Below are 12,405 nucleotides of genomic sequence, written 5' to 3' on the forward strand. Positions count from 1 at the left end.
GGAGGGAGGAGTTTTAAAATAAAAATATTTTTAAAAACGAACTCAAATTATTTTGGGAGGGGGTGGGGTGGGGTTGGGGGTCAGGAATAGGATGAAAAATAAAATTTTAAAAATAAAAACATTTTTTAATGTTGTTTTGGCCAAAAAAAATGTAATTTGAAGTTGGATGAAAGTTTTGGAAAATATTTTTCTTAATTTTGGAGGAAAGTTGAGGAAAATGACTTTGATTAGTAAAAGCATTTTCAAAGACTTTTGTTCCAATCAAACATGAGAAAATTGAAAAACATTTTCCTTCGTGCCAAACACACCCTTAGTGATGCTAGTTTTCCTCTTCTTTTTTTTGTTCTTGGATGGAGATCATGACTAGGCAAGTTTGGCTTGAAAGCAAAAGCTAAGAGCGTATCTCTGACTGATCTCTGGTTATGTATGGACATAAGGCACGCAACAAAGTCTAGGCAGTGACCGTATATGATAATAAGACATTAAAATATGAGAAGGAATAGCATGATTGGTACAAGATGTTTATCAGAAAATTTATGTCTTGCAAGACAAGTTAATAATGCATGTAAGGTCACCTTCAACTGTATATCCAATGAATCCTGCAACTTTTTAAAATATTTGGTGTTTGATATTAATATTGACTCTCTATTAAATTTGAGTTTATTTTCTGTATGTCAGCGCTTTCAATATAATATTTTTTCAATTTTAAAATCTGAAATCTCCGATTAAGGATGCAAGACTTATTATAAGTAAAGTCCCAAACGTAGATTAGCAGTAGCTAATTTGATGTTTATAACTTGTGTCCTTTTCTTATCAACTCTGTTATTGTCTAATCGCATATTCAAAAATTGAACTTGTGGGCTATTTCTTCCCAATGCTTTGTCATTATTATTTTTCTTATAATAGTAATATTGCACATCTTTTTAACATTTAAAAGAAACAGGAACAGTAATTTCAAAAATCTAGTCATCTAAACTTTATATAGGCGTCTAAACTAAGACTTAGAGCCTGTTTGGCTCAGCTTAAAAGCTGGTCAAACTGACTTAAAAGCTGATTATTGACTTATTTAGCTGTTTGGCAATACTCAAAATAGCTTATTTTAAGTTAAAAAAACTTATTTTAAGCCAAAAGTTAAAAGCTGGGGTAGAGGTGCTTTTTTTTTAGCTTATAAGCTGTTTTAAGTTGACCACATTTTTATCTTTTTGCCCTTAATATTTTTATACAATCTTCAAATTACAACATAACCCTAACATCTCTTTCTTCCATTTTTCCCTTTTCACGTTTGGCATAGCAACTTCAGCACTTTTATCCAAACACATAACTGCTTATGTTAAAAATAAGTTTCAGCACTTTCAAAAGTACTTTTTTAAATCTACTTTTATTAAGTCCATCCAAACGGTCCTTAATTAGCAGTTAACATTAAGAAAGTAGAAGTTCAATAGTAGAATTTGTTTTCTTAAGTGGTACAAATACAACGAATACATTGTAAAAAGATACTTTTTGCTAAGTGAGAAGTGACACGTATTTTGTGGTGCGAAAAAGCTGAAATGACACCATATTCATTTTTTTTTTAAAAAAAAAGGTAAAAGTTGAAAATGGGTCTTAACTTCACTTACATTAACTTTAACTTCTTTTTTAAAGAGACAAAAGGACCCACTTATAGAACATTGTCTCAAAGATTAAACTCTTTATATTAATTATTTTGTGATAAGAAAAAGGAAATGACAGAATTGATTATCTTGCACCTGTCACATATATACAAGTAGCAATTCTATCAACAAAAAGAAATAAAGTAGCAAATTATATTCTTCCAATGAATTAATCACTCCACTAGTCACTTCTCACTCCCCAAAATTAATGTTCTTTTATTTGAACTTATTTGTTGATAACCTTATCTCGTTTCCTTAAATTTTGTTCCACCTTCAAACTGTATGTGACAAAAACCCTTCGACGGAACTTAAAGTTGGCTTAAACAGCGAGGGAGAAAATCTAACATACTATTACTAATTCTCTATATTTCTTTTTTTAAATGTTCGATCAAACTTATTTATCAATATGATTGAAATATACAAAATCTATACATTTGCTGATTGTTTTGTAAACTAGGTCATTCAAAGACGTTGAACTGTGACTATCCCTTTCTTTTTCCGCATTGATGAATATTGATGGATACATTAATTTTGATTTGGATTCATAACTTAGAAAATTGAAAATTTGTTAATTTTTTATATTAGAGTATGATTTTTAGAGTATTGTCCACCAAGCCTACCTCCTCTACGTACTATAGTAGTACAAAATTACAAACTCATGGAGATAAAATCTTGAAAAGTTTAGTTAATTACAACAGTGTTATGAATAATGACAAAAGAGGTTGTTGGTCAAAGGTTGTAATAGATTGGTTTATTGATCCAAATCCAAGAAGGAACTGATTTAGTGGATAAGCTTCTACGTTTTACTTTGTTGTGAGTTTTAGGAACAAAGCAAAGAGACATATTTAGTGGCTTTCTGAATGTCTCTTAGTGGACTTTTTGGGAGGTTGGAAAATGAACGTTGCCAATTGAGTGAAATTGCACCGCACTTTTTGACTGAAAAAGGGAACTATGGACTAACTGTTGATTATTAATTAAACAAATTAATTGACGTAGACTTTTAATATATAAAGTATATATACTATTTTTTTCTATAGTCCTGTCTTCTGTTGCCCTTTTTATCTGAGAGAAAACAAAAATTGATTTGATAAAAGAGAGTTACATTACGATAGGTTCTAATTTTTTTGTTTTTTTTTCCAAAAGAAACGTTAGGTAATACTTGTAAAAAAATAAGATCCAAACTTACTCCAATTAAGATGCAGAATAATAGTTCTTCTATCAAAGACTACGCATAAAATAGAAAACAAAACATTTTTTTTCAAGCACCTTTATTTTAGAGGCTTAACGTTGCAATAAAGTTTATATACAAAAAAGAGGGAGGTTGAAACAATTTTTGAGTTAAATACATAAAATTCAAGTCATTTTTGAATAAGGCTTAGATGATGCAACTCCTTATAATTTAATAGTTCACTTAAGAATTTCTTACTACTGTCTTGATAACGAGGCTGTGTAGCCAAGGGAGAATTGATTATGTCTACTTATAATTACGAGGTTGTATGGGTAAAGGGATAATTGGTCACGTTCATTTATCATTATTATTTTTTAGTTTTATATTCATTTTACAAGAGATTTTAGTTTCCACATGAAAGAAATCAAAAAAGCTAAAAAAAATTTATTCATTTTATAATTGAGTAAAAGATCTTAATTCGTCAAATTTTTATTAAAATTGCTTTTAGATTTAACAAGGTTCATCTGAAGACTTAACTGATAGTATAACACTTCTTAAAGAGTCTTGGTCAATAGAAATACCTTGTCCAACTCGAGATGACAACCACAACAGTTGTAGCGGTACCAAGAGAGAGAATTGAGAAATTACAATTTATTTTAGCTAAAGTTATAGTGTGCTGTAAGCCTGTAACAGTTGGTTTCAAGACAGAATGGTGAAACCCATTATAAGGGGAAAGCAGCAATGTTCTTCCTGTAAATGGACAAGATCAAATGGCATTTAACTGCATCAGAACAATAGTCAAACTCCAAATGAATTATTTTATCAGCGTGACTGTTTCTTAAAATTAGGACAAAAAATAGTACTCAGCAGCTTAAGCTGAAATATTCACTCCTACGAAGTGCTTTGCCCTACCTTGGTCTACCACTGATCAATACAAATTGGTATTAAGGAAAAGTTACCATAGTACGCAACAGCTAAATCTCTTGTGAGACTACAGTTTTGTGAAACATCATCATCAGTTAACACAAATTTTAAAAAATCTTTAATTACCTTATGCATCGAACACAAGCCAACTCACAAATATCTAACGTAAAAATGAAAATGTTTCAAGAGCAGGTCAACTGCTTTCTTAAGCATATGCTACTTTTCAAGAGCAGGTCAAATGTTTCAGAATTCACAAATTAAAAATCAAAAGTAGAGACTGCTGTCATCCTCTACACACCTTTTCACAGTACGAAGATCAATAAAAGGTTCAGCAAGTCGGAATAAACATTTATTAGAAAGGCCAGCAACAGACATTCATGTCTAGTGAGATGCATAAATCACACGGTTCTGTGGCTTGCTTAGTTTTTCTAGAAAATGAAAAAACCAGGTTAAGGAGATAATGTCTTCAAACGGTGTTCTGCTTCTAATATTTCTGAACACTTCACAGGCTGCTTACAAATCATCGCACAAATAAATCAAACAGTTATTACCAAAATTTCACAATTTTGGCGATTTATTGCAGCCTTCCTTATTATCAACTTCTACGCCATCCAAATCCCCCTATAAATGAGTATATCAGTAGACACGAGCCTTTGGTGGGAACGACTCGACTTCATCATCAAGAGTGTTCATATGCACTGGTCTGTATTCTAGCCGAACTTTCTCGTCCTCCCAATATCTGCAGATATATGAACTTTGTTAAGCTGAGCACTTGGTAGGGTACATCTACCATGATTCTTTTAATCGGTAGAGCGCATCAATCATGGTAAGAGCACTGGAGAACAATTAAGTCACCACCACAGGAACATATTCTGATGGATAATAATTTTTGAAGGATAATACTGATTTTCACAAAAAAATAATAATAATTTTTTGAAGTATTACATCAATTTCACGAGATGATGGATGTATGGATACACTACGAGAGAAAAAATGCAGGAAGCAAGGATTAGAGATTGTTCGGGCATGTAGAGAGAAGGAACACAAAAGTTCCAATGAAGAGGTGAGACTTGAGAGAGGTTGCCAGTGATGGGCCCAACAAGAGGTAGAGGTAGACCGAAAAAGAATTGGGGAGAAACAATTAAGACATAATATAACACATCTTCAGCTCATTGAGAACATGACCAAAGACGGAAAAACATGAAGGCAGGGTAGAGGGTTAGTAGGTAATCAAGCAATTTCTCTCTTTCCCACGGGAGAGCATGGTTCTAGGCTACTAGCTTAGAGCACCTTGTTTGCTCCCTCTTATCAGAATTATTATTATTATTATTAATATTATTATTATCCTATTCTTCAGTTTTTCAGCTATTGTTGTTGTTGTCTCTTTTACTGGGGCTATCTTTATTGTTTTTGTTGCCACTACTTTTCTTTTCCATAAAATTTTCACTATAGCTTTTACTTTAGTATTTGTCAGATCAGTTTTAGATCATGCTTTTCTTGAGCCGAGATCTGTCAGAAACTACTTTTCTACCTCAACAAGGTCGAGGTAAGGTCTGCGTACACCCCACCCTTTCCAAACCCCACTTGTGAGATCACACTAGGTACAGATTCTCAAAAATGGTTGCAATACTCCTCCGCTTTCCCTCCCTCCCAACAAGATATGTTCATGGAAAGGTGATTTATTGGATGATCAAGCAAACCTTTCATCAATTGCAGAGACTAAGGAAAGTTGACTAGAAGTAAGCCATCAAAATAAACAAGGAAAATACTTACCCTATGGTGTGTTTCATCCACTTCTCATCATCTCTTTTCTGCAAAACCATCAAAAGTTCAAACCATTAGGAACAAACAAGAAAAAAAAGGGCACTACTATCTGATTCATAAATAATTGAAACTGACCGTAAAATCTTCACGAGCATGAGCTCCTCTGCTTTCTTTTCTTGCCTCGGCTGAGTGCATGGTGATGCATGCATTAATTAAAAGATTTTCCAACTCAATAGTCTCTATAAGATCTGTGTTCCTATGAATTTGAAATAGAAGGAAATTCAGGAACACAACAAGACGAAAAGGAAGACCTAATATTTAATAACGATTCATAATCTCCTCCACGCAATAATACCATATTAAACCTCTGTCCTTCAACTGAACATCATGAAAACTCTCCCATGTTTTGTCAATGAGCTGGCAACCTGTAACCGCAACAGAGAAAAAAAGGTGCAGAGAAAATAGTCAGCTCAGCTGATAAAGTCTCCGAATATTTAAAAGAAAATAAAAAATAAAACTTTCCCAAGACACTTATTGCCAAAAAAAATATGATATAGATAAACTTTAAAAATATGAAAACACCTCCTCTTCCTACCTTCCTCTAATGTCTCTTGTGTGCGGAAGACAGCAGCATTGTTTTGCATAACTCTTTGCATGTCCAGCCTTATCTTTGAGGTGGGCAATGAACCATTTGAGTTCCTAATCTTGTCCAACCATGCAATGGTCCTCTCTCCAGCATCTTTTTCAAGTGGCTTTTGTTTCTCGCCTGGAGATATGAAAGTTCAGAAATCTTAAACATGTTATGCATGCCTAAAGGTTATATAAACAAATTCTCTAACCTGGATTTTGTATCTCTGCAACCCTATTAGCACATGCCCGTCCAAAAACAACAATATCTAGAAGAGAATTTGCACCAAGACGATTGGCACCATGAACAGATGCGCATGCTGCTTCACCAGCAGCCATCAGTCCAGGGATCACAGCATCTGGATCATTCCCCTTTTTCGTGACCACCTTCCAAACAAAACATACAAAAAATGAGTTCAACCTCAGAAATGGAGCAGGTAAGAAAAACAAAAGTTGAAAAATAGATTTTCAGAGAGGGAGATGTTAACTAATTTTTCATACCTGGCCATGGTAATTAGTTGGGATTCCTCCCATATTATAATGCACGGTAGGTAAAACAGGAATTGGTTCCTTAGTTACATCAACACCAGCGAAAATGGCAGCTGTTTCAGAGATACCCGGAAGTCTCTCCTTAAGAACCTCTGGAGGTAAGTGATTGAGGTGAAGATAGATATGGTCCTTCAAAGGTCCTATCGAAAGTTTGACAACAATATCAGACGTTTGAAAACTGCTTTAGAGGAGGAAGAAGAAGGGGAGGAAACAGGGCAGGAGTCCATCCTGAACACATGCCACAAACATCCACAATGCTCAGAATAAGTACTGTCATTTGCAGTCTCACACACACACTCACACACACACTTATGAAGTTATGATACTTAAAGTTTTCACAACAAACAAGCTTCACTTCCACTGATAATTGAAATTGGTCGATGAGTAGTTCTCATGAACTAGTATATCTCAATGCAGAGTTGAAACATTTACTATTTATTTAATTTAGATTGTTGCTATATTACAAATGCAGTTGACTTTATAGCAAAATTACCTTACGATTTAGGTGGCTTACCATCATGCCTATATAATTATGCTCTAAACAAATAAAAATAACAATGACGTCTAAGTCAGACAGAAGCTAGATATGAATTGAATATAATATATCCAATTAAATAAAGATCTCGCATTTCAGACTTTCACTATGGTCATCGTAACATGATGACTTTAAACAGACAGATCATAAACTTCGTGGTCGATATCCATCCAGTGCATTTTAAGCCTATAGAATCTTACTCCACCACAGACCACAATGACTTAAGCTTAAGACAAGGGCTCTTACAAGAGTGCTAAAAGAATAAACTTCTTAATTCGGCTAAATTAATGACATCATACCTACACCACGCCCTTCTCGAATTTCCATAGTCATAGATCTGGAAACAACATCTCTTGAGGCAAGATCCTTGGCAGTTGGGGCATACCTTTCCATAAATCGCTCACCCTCACTATTCCTCAGGATACCACCTTCACCGCGAGATCCTAAGCATGGAATGAGGCACTTGTTACAAATAGAAATTCAAGAATGTCAACAGAAAAGTTAAATACTATACTCAAGAAATCACTCTCAAAAAGGAAAGAAAAACACTGTACATCAGGAAACACAAATGGAAGAACAATTGACAGAAGAATGGACAATCAATATAATTATTACCATCACTAATAGCATTGAAGAAGAAACAAACCTTCAGTAATGAGGCAACCAGCCCCATATATACCAGTGGGATGAAATTGCACAAACTCAAGATCCTGCAAAGAGACATAGCAGAGTTTATTTAAAATAAAGTACCCATAGAAGGGGGGAGGGGGAATTGACATGGTCAGAAGATGTCATTATAGAATGACCTGAAGAGGAAGCCCAGCACGCGCAACCATAGCATTACCATCTCCAGTGCAAGTATGAGCAGATGTTGCCGAGAAGTAAGCTCGGCCATAACCCTAATACAAACATTTATAAAAGAGAACGCTTACAAATTCATTACTACTTCAAGAGGTCTAAGTAGAGGTCAATGTTAACCAGTAAGTACCCCGGTGGCCAAAATTGTATTGGCAGCACGGAATCGATGCAAGGTACCATCCTCCATATTTAGTGCTATTACACCTTGGCAGCTCCCTGATGTCGACGCATTATTTAAAGCACAGAGAAGAGTTGATTAGTAGAATGAAACAGCTAAAAATGAGCAAGAGGTCCATATAACTTCAACCACATGTATACTGATAAATATTCATATCAGAAAAATGTTAAAAAATCAAAAGAAATACAGGATCATTTTTAGTATGACATGCTAGATTACTACCACAATGTTTCAAAGTATGCAGTGCAAGTCAAGTAATTTCAAACTAGGCTAATATTTAATCATATGACATAAAACTGAGTTTCTAAGTAGAAGATAATACCATCACTGTTCATTAGTAAATCCAAAGCAAAATATTCCACAAAAAACTGTGTATTATGCTTCATGGCCTGGCCATAAAGAGTATGCAATAGAGCATGCCCAGTCCGATCCGCAGCGCATGCACAACGATATGCTTGTCCTCCTGTCCAAGAGAAAACAAGAGTCAGATTGAGATTTTTTTTTTTTTTGGTTTCCTGGATACCCACATTGGAGTCCGACTAAATCTGGATTCGCGCAAAAAGTCCCACATCAGAGGGTAAAGCTCCATAACAAATGCGACTCGGTACCCAGGTGATAATACAACTAGATCAAGTGCTCAACTTCTTACCTTTTCCGAAGTCCAGGCTTTGACCACCAAATGCACGTTGATATATTTTACCATCTTCTGTTCGAGAGAAAGGCAAACCATAATTCTCAAGCTCTATAACTGCTTTGGGAGCTTCTCTACACATGTATTGGATAGCATCCTGATCACCTGGAATCAACACACTTGCATTGAGACGAAGAAAAACCCAAGCCATAATATCAAAGGTCCAAAAGTTGGCCAGTTCATACCTTTCTCCAAAACAAAATTATGGGTTTTGCCAAAAATGTAAAACAGGTCATAGAGTTTATACATCAAAGTGGTTAAAACCGTGTAACTTTGGCCCATTGAAAGCAATTGGTTCTATTTTGAAGTAGAACAGGTCCAAGTAAGAGATACAAACTGTAACTGTCAAGCTGCATATTTCTAATCTATACTTTTGAGCTTCACGTGGTTTATTCATACAAAAGAAGCATTGAGTTAATGCCAACAGACAGAGAGAAAATCTGACTTCAAGATAAACCTTACCTAACCAATCACTTCCTTTGACTGTATCATACATGTGCCACCTCCAATCGTCTTCTGTCATGTTGCCTAATGCAGCATTTATACCACCCTACAAAGGAAAATCACAAACCAAAACTTAAGCAATTACATGTAAAATCCTATTCTAGTCAATCAATCTTCAAATCCAGACCCATCAAACTGCAGAGCAAACCAGCTTTCTCCCCAATTTCTCTAAGTTAGCAAGATTGACACAAGCAAGAATAATAATATTTAAGTAATCTCTCACTTACTAGCAGATAGCATTCTGTACGAACTAAAACACAAATCTATCTCAACTGCCACTGTCATGAGTTTAATTTTTTAAAAGTAAATCCAGTGAACCTTGTTCAAGTTTCTAATCATCTCCAAGAAAATGCAGCGTAAAAATGAGTATTGTCTAGTTGGCCCAGCCCACCAAATAAACATGCGACCCGAAAACAAGGAACAAAGAGTCCCAATTAGAGTATATTATTCGATGTTCTTTGTGCAACATATTTCCTTCTAAAATTTGGAGTCTTCTCCTCCCTACCATACAATGATACAACAATAATGCCTAGTCCAAGAAAATAAATATAAATAAAAATTGGCAGAGTTAGAATCCAGGTACCTGAGCTGCAACAGTGTGAGATCGAGTAGGAAAGAGCTTGGTTATGCAAGCAGTATTGAATCCATGCTCAGACAACCCTATTGCTGCACGAAGCCCAGCACCGCCTGCACCGACCACCACCGCATCGTATGTGTGATCGACTACCGTGTAGGACGAGCCTCCCACATTCTGCTAGGCAGCACACAGTATTCAACAATGAAAAATTATCATCAGAATCTTATATATGTAATTATGAAATAGAAAAGTGAAACCTCAGCTTATAAAAGTAAAAAATAGTCAAAATGATTATAAAAAAAGAGCTTTAAGGCTAAATTGAGAAATCTTAAAAGCTCGGAGATTCTAGAACAATCGCACACAAAGTCCTTCAAAACAGAAGATCAAATGCAATAACATCTATGTCGTTAACCTGATGTGATGTCAAAACTAAAACTCAATCAACCAAAGATCCTAAGATTCGCCAACAGCTAGGTCACCAACAATGATTAGAACACGCTTCAATACAAAATGTATCAATCGAAAATCAATAAGATTCAATAAAACGATAGAATCGGGTGCTTATAATTAGTTGATCGAATAAATAGACTGAGAAAAAGAGAGAGGGACCGTACAGTTTGTGAGGAGAAGAGTCGGCGAAAATGGCCGCCGCCGGAGATAGATCTGTTGGAGGAAGCGCGAAGACCACGCGACACACAGCGCCACATCCTGAAACGTATCGGAAACCAATATGCCGGTGCGGATTCTGTTCGGAGATTGAATGGAGTTATAGATGAAGAAGTACAGAATACAATGTAGAGCAATCAAATGGATGTGAAAATGGGATGCTCTTTTTTTGGGTACCGGGACAAAGTATAAGGCGACTGACGATTATATTCCCACTTTACTGGAACTACCCCTAATGTTAACCATTATTACTAAACGGCCACCGTCACGTTCTGTACGACAAGCCGGTAATTTCTTTCTTTTATATATTTGCTTTTCTTCTATCACAATCATAAAATTAATTTATTTTATGTAAACATAAAATAATAGTATTACGTTTAACGTGTAAATTTTATTTTAAAAATATTAATTTTGAGATATTCCAATTTATTCCTGAACCAAATAAAATCCTAAAAAAAAGTTATTTCGCAAGAAAATATGAAATATCATTCTTTTAAAATTCTAAATGAAACACAAATAATTAAATTATGTTATTGATTTAAATTAATTTGTTCTTACCAATAATCCCCAGATTATTCTAAAGAAAGGTTTCCATAATAAATGGTATGAGAATGGACGCGCAAATGATTTGGAAACCTTGCAGCGTGGCCTATGTTCCCGCCGCTTAACAAAGTCATCTTAGACTTGCCATCTTAATTATTCTTAACTAATGCTCCAGAAAAAAGGATTATATAATACGTATTTCTAGATTCAACATTTTTAAATTCGTGAATATTCTATAAAATGAATTAAAATATTATTATAATCAGATAAAAATAGATATACAAATTCTATATATTTTTAAACTAGCAAATCATTAGAATATATAACATATTAAAATACACATTACTATCATAATTATACTCAATGATTTGTTATGATTTGAAAATGATCGATGAATCGATCATTAAGTATGTTTCAAATACTTCATCCTTTATATAACTAACTAAATAATTGTTCAAGAACTTATCATGAATCATGCTATGCAAGTTATTTTTAATATACCTAATTAAAAAACTTTTTCAGATTAGAATATTACTCGTCTCAATTTTAAGGTCCAAAAGCCAGAAAATATGAAAGGAGGCCGAGTAAAGAGTTGGACAAAAGGCTTAAAGATAGTATACTCATCAAGATTGGTCTGAACCACCACCATTTTATTGGTGGTTTTTTGGAGCCCAAAGAAAGTGGACATTTGAGAAGACAAGGTGTCATACAGAAACCAGGCCAGTCAAATATCTAGGCCCATACTGAGACATGTTGGTTGACACCTAAATTACATTATTTCACCAAAGTTAAATTATTAAAAAAAAAAAAAGGTGAAAAAAAGGCTAAGTAATCGTATGATTAAGGGTGTCTTTGGTATGAAGGAAAATGTTTTCCTAGAAAATATTTTTTTAATAAACAAGTAGATAATTGATTTATTTTTTCATGTTTGGTTGGTGAGTTAAAATATTTTTCGAAAAAATATTTTAGTGCATTTTTGAATGAAAAATGTTTTTGAGAAATATCTTATATTTTTTACTAGAATAGAAAATAATTTTTGAAGTTGAAATTTTTATAAAAAAACAAACTTAAAATTTTTTCCGTGGTGGGGGTGGAGGTGGATTCGATGGTAGGGGTGAAAAAATTAAAATTTGAAGTTGTATTTTTTAAAAAATATTTTTTTTTGGGGGGGG

At 34.2% G+C, this 12,405-nt stretch overlaps 1 protein-coding gene across 1 annotated transcript; it reads right to left on the reverse strand.

Moving 5' to 3' along the window:
• Positions 1–3,917: 3,917 nt before the first annotated feature.
• Positions 3,918–10,979, reverse strand: LOC107011073 (succinate dehydrogenase [ubiquinone] flavoprotein subunit 1, mitochondrial). The gene is made up of 16 exons (XM_015210397.2): positions 10,639–10,979; positions 10,031–10,198; positions 9,406–9,493; positions 8,902–9,048; positions 8,575–8,715; positions 8,205–8,290; positions 8,023–8,115; positions 7,863–7,926; positions 7,516–7,659; positions 6,634–6,821; positions 6,345–6,519; positions 6,101–6,271; positions 5,861–5,930; positions 5,641–5,761; positions 5,515–5,552; positions 3,918–4,480 (listed from the first exon to the last, which is right to left on the reverse strand). The coding sequence occupies exons 1-16, from the start codon at positions 10,729–10,731 to the stop codon at positions 4,378–4,380; spliced, it is 1,890 nt and encodes a 629-aa protein (XP_015065883.1). The 5' UTR covers positions 10,732–10,979; the 3' UTR covers positions 3,918–4,377.
• Positions 10,980–12,405: the final 1,426 nt, after the last annotated feature.

The sequence above is a fragment of the Solanum pennellii genome, chromosome 2 (assembly GCF_001406875.1).
Source record: "Solanum pennellii chromosome 2, SPENNV200".
Classification (NCBI taxonomy): domain Eukaryota; kingdom Viridiplantae; phylum Streptophyta; class Magnoliopsida; order Solanales; family Solanaceae; genus Solanum; species Solanum pennellii.

Coding starts and splice junctions, on each gene's coding strand:
- LOC107011073 (XM_015210397.2), bottom strand. CDS start 10,731: ATGTGGCGCTGTGTGTCGCGTGGTCTTCGCGCTTCCTCCAACAGATCT. Junction 6,520..6,633: donor CAACTAATTACCATGGCCAG/GTATGAAAAATT, acceptor TTTGTTTGGAAG/GTGGTCACGAAAAAGGGGAA. Junction 4,481..5,514: donor TGGATGAAACACACCATAGG/GTAAGTATTTTC, acceptor ATATATCTGCAG/ATATTGGGAGGACGAGAAAG.